The following is a 19286-nucleotide window of genomic DNA, read 5'->3' on the forward strand; positions in this document are numbered from 1 at the left end:
ATTTTACCTACCACAAGAAAGTGATCTGAGCCTACATCTGCACTCCTGTGTGCACGAACGTCTAGCAGTGACAAACGCCACCTTGCGTTTATGCATATGTAGTCTAGCTCATTTCAGGTTCCGCCCCCAGGTGAAAGCCATGTCATTTCATGTCACGCATGTCAAACCCGCGATATATCGAGTATATCGCCCAGCCCTACTTCAAGGTACTCAAAGCGCTTTGACACTATTTACACATTCACCCATTCACACACACATTCACACACTGATGGCGGGAGCTGCCATGCAAGGCCCATAACCACGACCCATCAGGAGCAAGGGTGAAGTGTCTTGCTCAAGGACACAACGGACGTGACGAGGTTGGTAGAAGGTGGGGATCGAACCAGGAACCTTAGGTTCCTGGCACGGCCACTCTCCCAACTGCGCCACACTGTCCCCATGTTGCTCTGTCTATTTTTTTATTACATTAACTAAATAAGGCTGCAATGCCCCAAAAACTGTTCCATTGATTATTTTCCATAGAGCAATTGTCCTCATTAGCGTCACAGGTGTGCTGGCAATCAAAATTAATACATTTGATTAAATGAATACATTTTAATTGAATTATTAATATTACAACATTTTTATTTTACTCTGTTCTGCACCAACAGCCTCAGAAGTCTGCTTTAGCAAGACATGTGCCGTATTCATTACGGCCACGGGATGGCAGCAATGTGACGTCATTGACATGGCTGCGGCAAATCTTTCATCGAAGAAGAAAAAGCGAAAGTTAGCGATAGCAGCCGAGAGGACCAAACGCGCTCTGTCGTGTTTGTTTTTAATAGCCGGGAAAGACGTCATCGACATGTCGTTTATCAAACAGTTTGTAAGGGAGCGGCTCATGGCGGCTGCCGATGAAATATTCGAGATGTTTGAGACAACGATCACGTCGTACGAGGAGGAACTTGCTCGAACGAGAGAGCAGAAGCTACAACGACAACAACTGGACGCTGTTAGCGAGATTCCAAACGGGATCGAAGATAAAGGTTTGTTTACGTCATCGTCACGTAATGTTGCGTCACTCGCTAAAAAAAAATACAGAACCCGGGAGACAACATGAAAGATGATTCTCGTACCACAGTGGAAATATATAATCCAAGATGGCGGCCAATGTACACATGTACGCTACTGCCTAGTGGCGCTGACGAGACGTGGGGCCGCCATCTTGGAGTGGTGATCCACTCCACTCAGTGCAATTCATTTGGCAGGAACAATGAACTGTCAGCGCATTTAATTCATCTTACCTCACTGAATACCACTGATTTTCACACGCTTTTTGTCATACGTGTAGCTATGATAAAGGACACACTAGTGTGCCGTGAAATACAGTCTTTTGTGCCATGGGAGATTATTTAATTTCACCTATTTGGGTTAAAAAATATTTTTTGCAAACCAGTAATTATAGTCTGCAAATGATGTGTTGTTGTTGAGTGTCGGTGCTGTCTAGAGCTTGGCAGAGTAACCGTGTAATACTCTTCCATATCAGTAGGTGGCAGCCGGTAGCTAATTGCTTTGTAGATGTCGGAAACAGAGGGCGGCAGCATGCAGGTAAAAATGTGTCTTATGCTAAAACGAAAAATAAACAAAAGGTGATTGTCCCCTAAGAAAAGGCATTGAAGCTTAGCCAAGGCTATGCAGAACGAAATTAAAACTGAACTGGCTACAAAGTAAACAAAAACAGAATGCTGGACGACAGCAAAGACTTACTTTGGAGTAAAGACTGCATACACAATGTACATCCGAACATGACATGATAATCTACAATGTCCCCACAAAGAAGGATAAAAACAACTGAAATATTCTTGATTTGTAAAATAAAGTAGATGCGGGAAATATCGCTCAAATGAAGACATGAAACTGCTACAGGACAATACCAAAAAAAGAGACAAAGCCACCAAAATAGGAGCACAAGACAAGAACAAAAACACTACACACAGGAAAACAGCAAAAAAACTCAAAATTAGTAAGGGTGCGGTGACAGTACACCTACTTTGAGACAAGAGTTATATTGATGCATGCTTGGTTATGCTTTAAAGTCATATCCAACAATTGTGACAATAACTTTTTTACTGTCAACCGAGTTTCGTTTTTTAATGCTGGTGGTGTCCCTCCGCATGTTCCATCCATCCATTTTCTAACGCTTATTCCCTTTTGGGATCGCGGGGGTGCTGGCGCCTATCTCAGTTACAATCAGGCGAAAGGCGGGGTACACCGTGGACAAGTCACCATCTCATCGCAGGGCCAACACACATAGACAACATTCACACTCACATTCACACACTAGTGACCATTTAGTGTTGCCAATCAACCTATCCCCAGGTGCATGTCTTTGGAAGTGGGAGGAAGCCGGAGTACCCGGAGGGAACTCGGGCATTCACGGGGAGGACATGCAAACTCCACACAGAAAGATCCCGAGCCCGGGATTGAACCCAGGACTACAGGACCTTCGTATTGTGAGGCAGACGCACTAACCCCTCTGCCACCGTGAAGCCCTCTGCATGTTTTCAACGCAAAAAATGTGCCACGGTTTAAAAAAGGTTGAAAAACACTGCAATAAGTGACCAGACATCTGAGATCAAAACTAGGAATATAATCCCAGAGAAGGGGGGAAAAAATGGTCAGCTATTTTTACTTTGAAGAAATAATATGATTAGGTTATATATACACACATGCGTATATCCTACACAAACAATGTATGAATACAATAAATAGCTACATATCTTAGGGACCTATAGACTGTATCTCTTTTGCTGCAGCAATTGCAGTGATTGTTTTATATGTACTTTTTATGTATGTGGCTTTGGATAAAAGTACCACTATGTGGAATTAAAAATGGAATGGATAAGCAAAGAAGTTACACAATGTACTGATAGGATCCAATTTAAGAGGTTGTTCAAATTTAAAGGCCTACTGAAATGAGATTTTCTTATTTAAACGGGATAGCAGGCCCATTCTATGTGTCATATTTGATAATTTCGCGATATTGCCATATTTTTGCTGAAAGGATTTAGTAGAGAACATCCACGATAAAGTTCGCAACTTTCAGTGCTAAGAAAAAAGCCCTGCCTCTACCGGAAGTCGCAGACGATGACGTCACAAGTGTGGGGGCTCCTCACATATTCACATTGATTTTAATGGTGCTATTCGGACCGAGAAAATGACCATTTCCCCATTAATTTGAGCAAGGATGAAAGGTTCGTGTTTGAGGATATTGATAGCGACGGACTAGAAAAGAAAAAAAAACGCGATTGCATTGGGATGGATTCTGATGTTTTTAGACACATTTACTAGGATAATTCTGGGAAATCCCTTATCTTTCTATTGTGTTGTTAGTGTTTTAGTGAGTTTAACAGTACCTGCCTCCTGAGGTGTGTCTCCACGGGTGTCTTGAAGCCAATGTCTCAGGGGAGTCGACGGCAGCTATGGACGGCACAAGCTCAGCTTTTCTCCGGTAAGAAGCGACTTTTTAACCACAATTTTCTCACCGAAACCTGCTGGTTGACATTCCGTCGTGATTCATGTTCGCTTGACCGCGCTCTGATCCATAGTAAAGTTTCACCTCCAGGAATTTTAAACAAGGAATCACGTTGTGTTTGTGTGGCTAGAGGCTAAAGCTCCCCAACTCCATCTTTCTACTTTGACTTCTCCAATATTAATTGAACAAATTGCAAAAGATTCAGCAACACAGATGTCCAAAATACTGTGTAATTATGCGGTTAAAGCAGACGACTTTTAGCTGTGTGTGTGCGCAGCGCTCATACTTCCTAAAGACCTGTGACGTCTTGCATACACGTCATTATTACACAACGTTTTCAAGACGAAACTCCTGAGAAATTTAACATTGCAAATTAGTAAACTAAAAAGGCCGTTTTGGCATGTGTTGCAATGTTAATATTTCATCATTGATATATAAACTATCAGACTGCGGGTAGTAGTGGGTTTCAGTAGGCCTTTAACTGTGCTTACAAAGCACAAGGAAGAAGAATTGTGAGAAATACCTTTAACTAGGGCTGGGCGATATGGCCTTTTGCTAATATCTCGATATTCTTTAGGCCATATTGCAATATACGATATATATTACGATATTTTGCCTCGGCCTTGAATGAACACTTGATGCATATAATCGCAGCAGTATGATAATTCTATGTGTATACATTAAAACATTCTTCTTCATACTGCATTCATATACTGTAGATTAGATTATATTAGATTAGATTAGATAGTGCTTTATTTATTCCTCCAGGAGAGTTCCTTCAGGAAAATTTTAATTTTCAGCACTATGCTACTTTTAAACTTTTATGCAGCGAGGGAAATCACAACTAAGTCAATTGACCAAAAGTGTATTTATTAAACAGTTATTAAGCAGTGGCAAAAAAACATTCACGTCATTTCCAAAACATAAAGTGCAAGCTTGTAGAGACATTTTAAATGTCAAAAAAAAATGAGCTGCAATAATAGGAAATCAAATAGTATTCGTCCTTCACTATGTGGTAGGTTACTACGGACATTATGAAATTCTATTCATTCTCTTTCGAGTGACTTTTTAAATGATGCTACATATTAGCAGTAATGCTACTTTTTATAGCAACGATTTTGCCCCACACTTGACAAATTACGGTTGTCTGTTCGACATATTCCCACTTGAAGCCGAACCACCACCAGACGATGGACCCCTTGCTGTTTTTTTGGGGAATTAAGTCTTCCTTCATTTGTTACCAGATCCGCACCTTCTTTCTCTCGTATTAACACTCGTACGACTACGTTGGCATCACAGCTAATGTTACCCAGTCTGCTACCTCTATACTGGGCGAGCGCGTGTACGAATGTGACGCATGACGTGACAGTATGTGACGTGTGTAAGTTTGTGCGCCTGCTTGTCTGTGAGAAGGAGAGACAAGAAAGAGTGAGAAGAGCCTGTAGTGTAATGCCCGCAGCTAAAAGCAACTGCGTGAGAACGTATACTCCAATATTACGATATAGTAATTTTCTATATTGCACAGAGACAAACCCGCGATATATCGTGTATATCGATATATCGCCCAGCCCTACCTTCAACCTTTTTGAAAATGGGGTATTGTTTATCTCAGTATGTTTATCATGAATGACTTAATTATACATTGCAATAACTGCTGTATTAATCAGTCACTGACGTAATTGTGTTACAAAAAGAAGACCGTAAATGAACATACGTATTTGTAAACACTCTGAAGTGGGAAAGGGGTAGGATTAAAAAAGCTTTGCTTCTTCCTACTCCTTTTCGGACACAATGTCAATAGAAATAATATGAAATTACGTGTGATGTATTATACTGTAAGTGTGTTAATGTTTGAAATAAACTAAACTCATTCAATCAGTCAAACAATCACCATCTTTCAGTGCAGAGTGCCATTCTATGAGCCAGCCCACGTTACGCAAAAACCACGATACGCATAAATCAAATAGCCTACTACATATCAATACACAAAGTAGAAAATCGTTAAAAGCAATGCATTATATTGTGCCAAGAAAATACCAACCCATATGTTTTTGTTGCACATACAGTACCAGAAACTGCAATTAGCCGTGCTAATGTTGGAATGCCCTTTCCTCAGCATATCTGCGTATTGAGAACAAAATAAGCACTGACACTACCCATATACACATAGGTTTTATTTGTCGAAAATATACTTTTCCCTGTCAGTTGGATGACGCATCGACATACAGGCCAACTGGCATATATTTCCCCCGTTAGCCTATATGTCAATGTGTCATTGACCGGGCTAGCATGCTAAGCATTACACTAGTAGCGAAGCACCATTCATTGCACGAACATCCAAGCTTCGTTAGAAAAGATCATAGACTGTATTAGACAATTTAGTTTACATACGAATTTCCATTTATTACAAGTAATAAGAAAAAGTAAATGCCTTACTATCAAGGAGGAAATTAGCAAGTTTGGCGTCAGATGAAAAAATCTTCTCCGCCTTCAATCGTCTTCATCTTTCAAAGGCATCCCCGTTACAAATTCTCGTTTTGTTCCTGGCTTCGTCATGAATAAGTTGAGAATCGTAAAACGCCTTTTAGATTTACTGAAGTCTGACATGTTTAGTATCTTTACCTGTGGCAGTAGCTAGACGAAGATGGCGGTGCGTAACTCGCAACCTGGATGTAACTCAGTCACAGACTTTCTAATTAGTGGAGGGCAGGCATCGAAATGAAAACAATAACAAGATTTTGGGGCTGTGAATCTAATTTTGAAATGAGCATATAGCTGAACTACTGTTATCAACTACAGACGTATTCGACCACCACGCGTATTTAATGGGCGGGACATGAGCTGGATGTGACATCATGTAAATCCAAGCAACTGACAATAACAAAACATGAAATGGTACGCCTGAATACTAGAATAACAATTTTATCTTAAAAAGAATTGCTGAAAGATGTCACAAAAATACAGTACAGGCCAAAAGTTTGGACACACCTTCTCCTCATTCAATGTGTTTTCTTTATTTTCATGACTATTTACATTGTAGATTGTCACTGAAGGCATCACAACTATGAACGAACACATGTGAAGTTATGTATTATGGTGTCAGCCACTATGGTGTGTTTTTTATATTTCTATGAAAATAAACAACACATCTTTGACTGTTTACAAAACCCATGTTATTGCAATTGAGGGACAGCCGAGTTCATACTCCAACAGGCTCCTTCAGCTTCGTTCCCACAGTGTTCCATTCAAGAACTCCTTCATTCCGCTCTCCATCCAGCTGTATAATCACTCGCCATACAGCAATAGATGATATTTGTCTATTACCTGACACCTGTCACATATACTGTAATATTGTACATGGTAATTGGTATATACTGTATATATGATATAGACATATTATTATATATCTGTATATATAATTGTGATGGACTCCTGCCGTCGTCGTGCGGGTTCCACGGACCATCTAGGAACGTCATTGCTGAGCAGGTTTGACTTTTGTTTATTTTTTTCAAATAACACAAGCTTTGTCTTCGGGTCGGGACGCTTTTCAGCTCCTCTCCTGCTCACTCCTCGCTCGCTTTCAGTCGGCCGCGTCGTCTCTGTCTTCGGCTCGCTCTTTGTTGCTCTCGATCGTCGGGTACTGCTGCTGGTGCTCCTACTCCTTCTGCCACGATCCCTCCTCCTTCTCCCCTTTTATACAGCCAGAGGAGAAATGTCAAATGTGTGCCGGTGCGCGATCCACGCACCTGAATTTGATTGCGGCGTTGCTCCCAGCACGCCCCGCCTCTCCGCTCAGCCTCATTCTCCGCCATCTTGGGCAGGGCTCCATCGTGCCCTGCCACGCTGCTCGTTCGCCGGCTCTGGCTCACTACAATAATATACTGTACATATATTATGTACATATTACATACATACGTTATATTTTACATCGTTATATTTAGTTTATTTATACCTGCATTGTCCTTTCCATCCTTACGCTTTCCATCATTGTAACTGAGCTACTGTGTGGAACAATTTCCCTTGTGGATCATTAAAGTTTGTCTCAGTGTAAGTCTTAAGTCTAAGTCTTATGTACTTAACAAAAAAAGGGGAAATAACTGAAAACATGTTTTATATTCTAGTTTTTTTTCAAAGAGCCACCCTTTTGCTCTGATTACTGCTTTGCACACTCTTGGCATTCTCTCAATGAGCTTCAAGCACACCTGTGAAGTGAAAACCTTTTCGGGTGACGGCGCTTTTGAAGCTCATCTAGAGAATGCCAAGAGTGTGCAAAGCAGTAATCAGAGCAAAAGGGTGGCTATTTTGAACAAACTACAATATAAAAAATTTTTTCAGTTATTTCACCTTTTTTCTTTCTGAAGTACATAACATTGGTTTTGTATATTCCTAATGTAGCTTTAGCATGACGCTCCTCTACTTTCTCCTGCTCCGCTTGCTGCGGCAACAATAAACAAAACTTCAGACGTTCCTCTTCGTTTGTATGGTATACTTGTGAAGTTAATAATTAGAAAACGTAAAACAATCACGATGTGGGAAAAAATTAATGACAAAATAAAAAGAGTTTGTTACAGTAAGAGTAAGAAAAAGTAAGAGTGAGGTCAAAAAACTGTGTGGCTCGATTCTACCGCACCTGACTGCCATTACCCAAAACAGCTTACGTCCAAAAAACACCTTACCACACAGATCCTTCCGCCATATATACAATTAAAACAGTTAACGTCATCAAATTATTTTGACAAATGTAATAATTACAAATAAAGTGGGCTTTTTATAATTACTCTAAGCATTCAATACATAAATGTTCTTATCATGCAAATAAAGTAGCCTTTTTGGCTGAGTAAACATAAAACCTTCCATAAAATGTAAATGAACTTAAACAGCATTTAGGTTCCTACAGGTTTTGTTAATGTTCAAAGATTTGTTGTTGTTTGTTTTCATAGAAATATTAAAAAAAACACCATAGTGGCTGACAAGAACCAAATAAAGTCTATTTAGAATTAGAGTCAGTTTTATCTTAAAGGCCTACAGAAATGAGATTTTCTTATTCAAACGGGGATAGCAGGTCCATTCCATGTGTCATACTTGATCATTTCGCGATATTGCCATATTTTTGCTGAAAGGATTTAGTAGAGAACATTAACGATAAAGTTTGCAACTTTTGGTCGCTAATAAGTAGCAGAAGTAGCAGACTATGTGCGCGTGACGTCACGGGTTGTAGGGCTCCTCACAGCCTCACATTGTTTACAATCATAACCAGCAGCAGCTAGAGCTATTCGGCCCGAGAAAGCGAATATTTCCCCATTAATTTTAGCGATGAGGAAATTTAGAGTGAAGGACTAGAAAGGGGAAAAAAAGGCGATTGCAGTGAGAGCGATTCAGATGTTATTAGACACATTTACTCGGATAATTCTGGGAAATCCCTTATCTGCCTATTGTGTTGCTAGTGTTTTAGTGAGATTAATTAGTACCTGAAATTTGGAGGGGTGTGGCCACGGGTGTGTTGACCGCCAGAGTCTCTGAGGGAAGCTCCGCTAATATCTCCGGTAAGAGCGGACTTATTACCACAATTTTCTCACCGAAAACTGCTGGTTGACATGTAGTCGGGATCCATGTTCGCTTGACCGCTCTGATCCATAGTAAAGCTTCACCTTCGGGAATTTTAAACAAGGAAACACCGGCTGTGTTTGTGTGACTAAAGGCTAAAAGCTTCCCACCTCCATCTTTCTACTTTGACTTTTCCATTATTAATTGAACAAATTGCAAAAGATTTAGCAACACAGATGTCCAGAGTACTGTGTAATTATGCGCTTAAAGCAGACTACTTATAGCTTGGATCGGGCTAGAAAATAATGTCCGCTACAACCTGAGACGTCAAAGGCACGCGTCATCATACGTGTCATCATACCGCGACGTTTTCAACACGACACTTCGCGGGAAATTTAAAATTGCAATTTAGTAAACTAAAAAGGCCGTATTGGCATGTGTTGCAATGTTAATATTTCATCATTGATATATAAACTATCAGACTGCGTGGTCGGTAGTAGTGGGTTACAGTAGGCCTTTAATATCCTAACATTACCTGTGACTCTTGCAGAAAGTGAAACTGAAACGAGTTAAGAACTATCTCAGATCCACAACAAGCCAAGAGAGGCTAAATAGGCTGAGTGGCCTCTATTGAGGACAGGCGGCATAAAAAGTTGGTGGATAAATTACCGGCCTACTGAAATTAGATTTTCTTATTTAAACGGGGATAGCAGGTCCATTCTATGTGTCATACTTGATCATTTCGCGATATTGACATATTTTTGCTGAAAGGATTTAGTAGCGAACATCGATGATAAAGTTCACAACTTTTGGTGCTGTTAAAAACGCCTTGCCTTTACCGTAAGTCGCAGACGATGACGTCACAAGGGTGAGGGCTCCTCACGTCCTCACATTGTTTATAATGGGAGCCTCCAGCAGCAAGAACTATTCGGACCAAGAAAACGACAATTTCCCCATTAATTTGAGCGAGGATGAAAGATTCATGGATGATGATATTGATAGCGAAAGACTACAACAACAAAAAAAAAGTTAAAAAAAATAAAAAAGACGATTGCATTGGGACGGATTCAGATGTATTTAGACACATTTCCTCTGATAATTCTGGGAAACCCCTTATCTTTTCTAATGTGTTGCTAGTGTTTTAGCGAGATTAAATAGTACCTCATAGTAGGAGGAGTGTGTCCACGGGTGTCTTGAGGCCAGTCTCTGAGGGAAGTCGACGTCAGCTGCATGGATGGCACAAGCTCAGCTGATCTCCGGTAAGAGGCGACTTTTTACCACATATTTCTCACCGAAACCTGCCGGTTGACAAGTGGTCGGGATCCATGTTCGCTTGACCGCTCTGATCCATAGTAAAGCTTCACCTCCGGGAATTTTAAAAAAGGAATCACCGAATGTTTGTGTGGCTAAAGGCTCCCAACTCCATCTTTCTAATTTGACTTCTCCATTATTAATTGAACAAATTGCAACAGATTCAGCAACACAGATGTCCAGAATACTATTTAATTGCGCGATGAAAAGAGACAACTTTCAGCCGCAAATGATGCTGCGCTAATATGTCATGACAGTCCGTGACGTCACGCGCACGCGTCATCATTCCACGGGAAATTTAAAATTGCAATTCAATAAACGAAATTATGTTAATATTTCATCATTGATATATAAAACTATCAGACTGCGTGGCCGGTAGTAGTGGGTTTCAGTAGGTCTTTAAAGTGTGTTTGTGATGTTTTTGTCCTGCAGACGTCCAGCTGCTGATTGGTCGTCAGGGCGAGTGTCCCCCTCAGCCGGAGGGGGGGTGCTCCACTTTGGAGCAAGAGGACCCAGCTCTAATCCCCCACATTAAAGAGGAAGAGGAGGAACTCTGGGTCACTCAGGAGGGAGAGTGTATTCTCGGCCCAGAGGAGACTGATCTCACCAAGCTGCCACTGACTGTTGTGTCTGTGAAGATTGAAGACGAAGAAGATGAACCGCAAGCAAACAACCTCTTCGCTCCACTATCAGATGGCGAAGCTGACAACAGGGACAACGAGCATCTAAGCAGCGATACAGACTGTGACGGTGATGTGAGGGTTCACTATGACATGGAAGACTCAGAATGCTCAAAAACTCCCGCGCAACCTTTTAAGGGAGAAAAACCTTTTTGTTGTTCTGTTTGCGGTAAAAGGTTTTCTTTTAAGGTAAATATGGTTACTCACATACGGACACACACCGGAGAAAAACCTTTTAGCTGTTCAATTTGTGGTAAGCAGTTCTCTCAAAAGGTAACTCTAGTGTCTCACATGAGGACGCACACAGGAGAAATGCCTTTTATTTGCACGGTTTGCGGTGAAAGCTTTTCTTATAAGCGCAATTTGAGTCGACACATGCGCGCGCACACGGGGGAAAAGCCTTTTAGTTGTTCAGTGTGCGGCAAAAGATTCTCTCAAAAGGTGACAATGGTTTTACACCTGAGGACGCACACAGGTGAAAAACCGTTCAGTTGCTCGGTTTGTGGCGAGAGCTTTTCTTGCAAGAGCAATTTGAGTGGACACATGCAAACGCACACTGGAGAAAAACCCTTCAGGTGTTCCGTTTGTGACAAAAGATTTTCTCGGAAAACAAGCATGGTCTTGCATATGAGAACGCACACAGGGGAAAAACCTTTTCAATGTTCCGTGTGTGATAAGAGATTCCCTCAAAAGATAACCATGGTAACGCACATGAGAACACACACAGGCGAAAAACCTTTTAGTTGTTCAGTCTGTGATGAGAGCTTTTCACATAAGTACAGTTTGAATCTGCACACGCAGAAACATACTGCAGAAGAAGAACCCTTCGGTTCCTTGGATTGTGGGGAACAAATGTCTCCAAGGTCAACAGTGCCTTTACACAGAATACAGCAACCAGTCGAAAAACCTTTCACTTGCTCAGTTTGCGATGAAAACTTTTCTCACGAAAGCGCTTTGACTCGACACATGCGGACGCACAATGGGGAAAAACCCTTCGGCTGTTCTGATTGCGGTTTGACATTCTTTCGAAAGTCCAGCATGGTTCTACACATGCGGACGCACACAGGGGAAAAGCCTTTCAGCTGTTCAGTTTGTGGCGCGAGTTTTGCGCAAAGGTCCACTTTAAATGCGCACATGAGAAGGCACACGGGGGAAAAACCTTTCAGTTGTTCGGTGTGCGGCGATAAATTTGCTCAGCGGTCCACTTTGAACACACACATGAAAAGACACACAGGTAAAAATCCTTTCAGTTGTTCAGTTTGTGGTGAGACCTTTTCTCGCAAATCCTTTATGACAGCTCACATGCAGACCCATGAAGCTGAATGAGGACCATTCCACCGATTCACTAGCATTCGCCTGTTGTAAATCTCTCAATAGAAACTTTAGTTTTTTACCCAGCTCTGAATCTGATCATAATCAATATGTGTATGGGTCCAATGCGAGCACATTTATTTCATTTGTGCACAAGTTCCTAAGCCTAAGTTGACTCTTCTGAGAAACAGCACTGAAAGTAACAAGAGTTTTTAGTATAGAAAAAGCAGGGGCTCAAAATACATTGTATAGGTTTGTGTGTGTGTGTGTGTGTGTGTGTGTGTATATATATATATATGTTTGTATATATATATATATGTGTATATATGTATGTGTGTATATATATGTATCTATATATATATGTGTATATATGTATGTGTGTGTATATGTGTGTGTGTGTATATATATATATATATATATGTATGTACTGTATGTATATATATATGTGTGTGAATATGAATATATATATATATATATATATATATATATATATATATATATATTAGACTTAGACTTCCTTTTTATTGTCATTCAAAATTGAACTTTACAGTACAAATAAGAACAAAATTGTATTGCATTAGCTCTTGGTAGTGCAGGATAAATAAACAAAAAAGGCAATAAGGTGCAGATATAAATAAATAGATTACTGTACAGATAAATACATTGCACTTTTTCAATTGCGTCCATGTTTATGGATGTATGTTATATTGTCTTTTTTATTCCAGCGAATTAATCCATTTTGGGGGGAGTTGAGGGGATAATTTAATTATGATGCGTTCAAGAGTCTTATGGCCTGAGGGAAGAAGCTGTTACAGAACCTGGAGGTTCTGCTACGGAGGCTGCGGAATCTCTTCCTAGAGTCCAGCAGTGAAAACAGTCCTTGGTGGGGGTGGGAGGAGTCTTTGCAGATTTTCTGAGCCCTGGCCAGGCAGCGACGTTTTGCGATCTCCTGGATAGGAAGAAGAAGAGTCCTGATAATCTCGCCAGAAAGATGTCCAGGCATCGAGTAATTGTCTCTGGCCCCCTGCCTGGGAGAGGCAATGATGAGAGATATAGCAGATTAGTCTCTCTTAACAGGTGGCTGGATAGCTTCTGCAGACAACAGGGATTTACGTTTATTGATAATTGGCCCTCTTTCTGGGGCAAACCTGGCTTGCTGAGGAGAGACGGCCTTCACCCTAACCAGGAAGGCGCTATCCTCTTGTCTCGGAACATAGACTTCGCATTGAACCACATTTGACTAACTGCACTAGAGCAAGCCCGGTCACAGGCAATTACAGAGCCTGCTAGCCTGGGTATGGAGTCAGTTAAGTTAGAACTAGCCAGCGCCAGGCTGGATGATCCCTGTACACATAGCAATTTTCGTAGAATAATACACAACTCACAAAATGTTTTTTCTACTGTGTCTATGACTACGTCAGAGTTAGACATGCGTTCTACTGAGGTGGCAAATTATGATGCGTTCAGTTTATCGCAGCGCCAAGTAGACAATCTGAAAATTCCCGTCATATCAATTCCTAGATATGGTCGTAATTATTTTAAGTACACTGCGCATAATAAACGCAACATTATTAATATTGCTACTACGGATAATTTTATCAACAACTCCTTAAAACAGCCCACTACCTATAATATGGGCTTTTAAACATCAGATCTTTGTCTCCCAAAACGTTATTAGTCAATGAGGTCATTAGAGACAACAACCTTAACGTCATTGGTCTTAGCGAAACCTGGCTTAAACCAGACGACTTTTTTGCGATAAATGAGGCATCCCCTCCTAACTATACGAATGCGCATATTGCCCGTCACCTCAAAAGGGGAGGGGTGTCGCACTAATATACAACGAAAACTTTAACTTTAGTCCTAACTTAAATAATAAATATAAATCGTTTGAGGTGCTTTCTATGAGGTCTGCCACACCTCTGCCTCTGTGCCTGGCCGTTATCTACCGCCCCCCAGGGCCCTATTCGGACTTTATTAGTGAATTCTCAGAGTTTGTTGCTGATCTAGTGACGCACGCCGATAATATAATTATAATGGGGGACTTTAATATCCATATGAATACCCCATTGGACCCACCGTGCGTGGCGCTCCAGACTATAATTGATAGCTGTGGTCTTACACAAATAATAAATGAACCGACGCATCGCAGCGGTAATACGATAGACCTAGTGCTTGTCAGAGGTATCACCGTCTCCAAAGTTATGATACTCCCGTATACTAAAGTAATGTCCGATCATTACCTTATAAAATTCGAAGTTCAGACTCATGATCGGCAAGCTAATAATAATAATAACTGCTATAGCAGCCGCAACATTAATGCTGCCACAACGACGACTCTTGCGGACCTACTGCCCTCGGTAATGGCACCGTTCCCAAAGTATGTGGGCTCTATTGATAACCTCACTAACAACTTTAACAACGCCCTGCGCAAAACCATTGATAGTATAGCACCGCTGAAGTTAAAAAAGGCTCCAAAAAGGCGTACGCCATGGTTTACTGAAGAAACTAGAGCTCAGAAATTATGTAGAAAGCTGGAACGCAAATGGCGCACGACTAAACTTGAGGTGCACCATCAAGCATGGAGTGATAGTTTAATAACTTATAAACGCATGCTTACCTTAGCTAAAACTAATTATTACTCAAATCTCATCCGCATTAATAAAAACGATCCAAAATTTTTGTTTAGTACAGTAGCATCGCTAACCCAACAAGGGACTCCCCAGTAGCTCCACCCATTCGGCAGATGACTTTATGAAGTTCTTTAATAAGAAAATTGAACTTATTAGAAAGGAGATTAAAGACAATACGTCCCAGCTACAACGGGGTTATAGTAACACAGATACGATTGTATATACGGCGGATACTGCAAATATCCAAAATAGTTTCTCTCGTTTTGATGAAATAACATTAGAAGGATTGTTACAACGTGTAAATGGAATAAAACAAACAACATGTTTACTTGACCCACTTCCTGGGAAACTTATCAAGGAGCTTTTTGTATTATTAGGTCCATCAGTGCTAAATATTATAAACTTATCACTTTCCTCGGGCACTGTTCCCGTTGCATTCAAAAAAGCGGTTATTCATCCTCTCCTTAAAAGACCTAACCTCGATCCTGACCTCATGGTAAACTACCGACCGGTGTCTCACCTTCCCTTTATTTCGAAAATCCTCGAAAAAATTGTTGCAGAGCAGCTAAATGAGCACTTAGCGTTTAACAATCTATGTGAAATCTTTCAATCCGGTTTCAGGGCAAATCACTCGACTGAGACAGCCCTCGCAAAATTGACTAATGATCTATTGCTAACGATGGATTCTGATGCGTCATCTATGTTGCTGCTCCTCGATCTTAGCGCTGCTTTCGATACCGTCGATCATAATATTTTATTAGAGCGTATCAAAATACGAATTGGTATGTCAGACTCAGCCCTGTCATGGTTTAACTCTTATCTTACTGATAGGATGCAGTGCGTCTCCTATAACAGTGTGACCTCGGACTATGTTAAGGTAACATGTGGAGTTCCCCAGGGTTCGGTCCTTGGCCCTGTACTCTTCAGCATCTACATGCTGCCGCTGGGTGACGTCATACGCAAATACGGTATTAGCTTTCACTGTTATGCTGATGACACCCAACTTTACATGCCCCTAAAGCTGACCAACACGCCGGACTGTAGTCAGTTGGAAGCGTGTCTTAATGAAATTAAACAATGGATGTCCGCTAACTTTTTGCAACTTAATGCCAAAAAAACGGAAATGCTGATTATCGGTCCTGCTAGACACCGACCTCTATTTAATAATACAACTTTAACATTTGACTACCAAATAATAAAACAAGGTGACTCTGTAAAAAATGTGGGTATTATCTTCGACCCAACTCTCTCCTTTGAGTCACACATTAAAAGCGTTACTAAAACGGCCTTCTTTCATCTCCGTAATATCGCAAAAATTCGCTCCATTTTGTCCACTAAAGACGCCGAGATCATTATCCATGCGTTTGTTACGTCTCGTCTCGATTACTGTAACGTATTATTTTCGGGTCTCCCCATGTCTAGCATTAAAAGATTACAGTTGGTACAAAATGCGGCTGCTAGACTTTTGACAAGAACAAGAAAGTTTGATCATATTACGCCTGTACTGGCTCACCTGCACTGGCTTCCTGTGCACTTAAGATGTGACTTTAAGGTTTTACTACTTACGTATAAAATACTACACGGTCTAGCTCCAGCCTATCTTGCCGATTGTATTGTACCGTATGTCCCGGCAAGAAATCTGCGTTCAAAAGACTCCGGCTTATTAGTGATTCCTAGAGCTCAAAAAAAGTCTGCGGGCTATAGAGCGTTTTCCGTTCGGGCTCCAGTACTCTGGAATGCCCTCCCGGTAACAGTTCGAGATGCTACCTCAGTAGAAGCATTTAAGTCTCATCTTAAAACTCATCTGTATACTCTAGCCTTTAAATAGACCTCCTTTTTAGACCAGTTGATCTGCCGCTTCTTTTCTTTCTCCTATGTCCCCCCTCCCTTGTGGAGGGGGTCCGGTCCGATGACCATGGATGAAGTACTGACTGTCCAGAGTCGAGACCCAGGATGGACCGCTCGTCGGGACCCAGGATGGACCGCTCGCCTGTATCGGTTGGGGACATCTCTACGCTGCTGATCCGCTTGAGATGGTTTCCTGTGGACGGGACTCTCGCTGCTGTCTTGGAGCCACTATGGATTGAACTTTCACAGTATCATGTTAGACCCGCTCGACATCCATTGCTTCCGGTCCCCTAGAGGGGGGGGGTTGCCCACATCTGAGGTCCTCTCCAAGGTTTCTCATAGTCATCATTGTCACTGGCGTCCTACTGGATGTGAATTCTCCCTGCCCACTGGGTGTGAGTTTTCCTTGCCCTTTTGTGGGTTCTTCCGAGGATGTTGTAGTCGTAATGATTTGTGCAGTCCTTTGAGACATTTGTGATTTGGGGCTATATAAATAAACATTGATTGATTGATTGATTGATAATCTTTTCCGCCATCCTCACCACTCTCTGGAGAGATTTCCAGTCTGAGGCATTGCAGGATCCAGTCCAGACAGAGATGCTGTTGGTCAGCAGGCTCTCTATAGTGCCTCTGTAGAATGTGGTGAGAATGGGGGTAGGGAGCTGTGCTCTTTTCATCCGACGCAAAAAGTGCATGCGCTGCTGATCTCTTTTTACAAGAGCTCCGGTGTGTAAGGACAGGGTCATATTGTCAGTTATCTGCACCCCAGGAACATGGTGCTGCTTACCATCTCCACCGCTGTGCCATTGATGAAGAGTGGAGTGTGGCTGGACTGGTGCTTCCTGAAGTCAACAATGATCTCCTTGGTCTTGTCGACGTTCAGGACCAGGTTGTTGGTTCTGCAACAGTCAACCAGATGTTTCACCTCCTCCCTGTAGTCCATGTCGTTAGTATCACGGAGGAGGCCCACTACTGTCGTGTTGTCCGCATACTTCACAATGTGGTTAGTAGTGGACCTGGTGCAGCAGTCATGGGTCATCAATGTGAACAGCAGCGGACTCAGGACGCAGCCCTAGGGGGAGCCGGTGCTCAGGGAGATGGCACTGGAGGTGTTGTTGCCTGGAGGTGTTGTGAGGAAGTCAAGCAGCCAGTTGCATAGGGGGGTACTGAATCCAAGGGACGCCAGTTTGCTCACCAAATGCTGCGGGATGATGGTGTTGAATGCTGAGCTGAAGTCCAGAAACAACATCCGCACGTGTGTGTACTTTTCTTCCAGATGTCCTAAGCTCAGGTGGAGTGCAGAGGAGATGGCGTCCTCTGTGGAGCGGTTTGGGCGATAAGCGAACTGGTATGGGTCGAATGTGGGGGGAAGTCTGGAGACAATGTATTCCTTTACCAGCTTCTCAAAGCTCTTCATTATGATCGGGGTGAGTCAAACGGGGCGATAATCATTGAGGGAGGAGATTGTGGGTTTTTTTGGCACAGTAATGATTGTGGCCGTCCTAAAACATGACATTACTACAGCCTGGGTCAGCGAGATGTATATATGTATATATATATATGTATATGTATGTATGTGTGTGTATGTATATATATATATATATATATATATATATATATATATATATATATATATATATATATATATATATATATGTGTGTGTATATATACATATATATATATATATATATATATGTGTGTGTATATGTAAATATACACTCACACATATATCCATCCATCCATTTCCTACCGCTTTTCCTTTGGGGTTGCGGGGGGCGCTGATGCCTATCTCAACTACAATCGGGCGGGAGGCGGGATACACCCTGGACAAGTCGCCCCCTCATCGCAAGGCCAACACAGATAGACAACATTCACACATTTACACACTAGGGCCAACTTAGTGTTGCCAATCAACCTATCACCAGGTGCATGTCTTTGGAAGTGGGAGGAAGCCGGAGTACCTGGAGGGAACCCACGCATTCATGGGGAGAACATGCAAACCCCACACAGAAAGATCCCGAGCCCGGGATTGAACCCCAGACTACTCAGGACCTTCGTATTGTGAGGCAGACGCACTAACCCCTCTGCCACCGTGAAGCCCATATATATATATTTATATATATATATACAGCAATGAGGTGGCGACTTGTCCAGGGTGTACTTCGCCTTCCGTCCGATGGTAGCTGAGATAGGCACCAGCGCCCCCTGTGACCCCAAAGGGAATAAGCCGTAGAAAAAAAAATATATGTAAGTATATACATCCATATATTTATATATATACACTATATTGCCAAAATTATTTGGCCACCCATCCTAATGATGAGAATCAGGTGTCCTAATCACTTGGCCCGGCCACAGGTGTATAAAATCAAGCACCTAGGCATGGAGACTGTTTCTACAAACATTTGTGAAAGAATGGGCTGCTCTCAGTGATTTCCAGCATG

At 41.8% G+C, this 19286-nt stretch overlaps 1 protein-coding gene across 2 annotated transcripts in view; it reads left to right on the forward strand.

Annotated features, from left to right (window-relative positions):
- The first annotated feature begins 734 nt into the window (after positions 1-734).
- LOC133554464 (gastrula zinc finger protein XlCGF57.1-like) overlaps positions 735-19286 on the forward strand; it is a 20068-nt gene continuing 1516 nt past the window's right edge. The window contains exons 1-3 of one of the 2 annotated variants that reach the window (XM_061903286.1): positions 735-1025; positions 3373-3490; positions 10802-19286. The exon at positions 10802-19286 is cut by the window's right edge and continues 1516 nt beyond it. In XM_061903286.1, the coding sequence (XP_061759270.1) occupies positions 894-1025; positions 3373-3490; positions 10802-12375 (1824 nt within the window). In that variant the 5' untranslated portion in view covers positions 735-893 and the 3' untranslated portion in view covers positions 12376-19286. The remainder of the gene's footprint in view (positions 1026-3372; positions 3491-10801) is intronic. The other variant, XM_061903278.1, reaches the window with a different exon arrangement.

Source organism: Nerophis ophidion, linkage group LG01 (assembly GCF_033978795.1).
Source record: "Nerophis ophidion isolate RoL-2023_Sa linkage group LG01, RoL_Noph_v1.0, whole genome shotgun sequence".
In the NCBI taxonomy this organism is placed as follows: domain Eukaryota; kingdom Metazoa; phylum Chordata; class Actinopteri; order Syngnathiformes; family Syngnathidae; genus Nerophis; species Nerophis ophidion.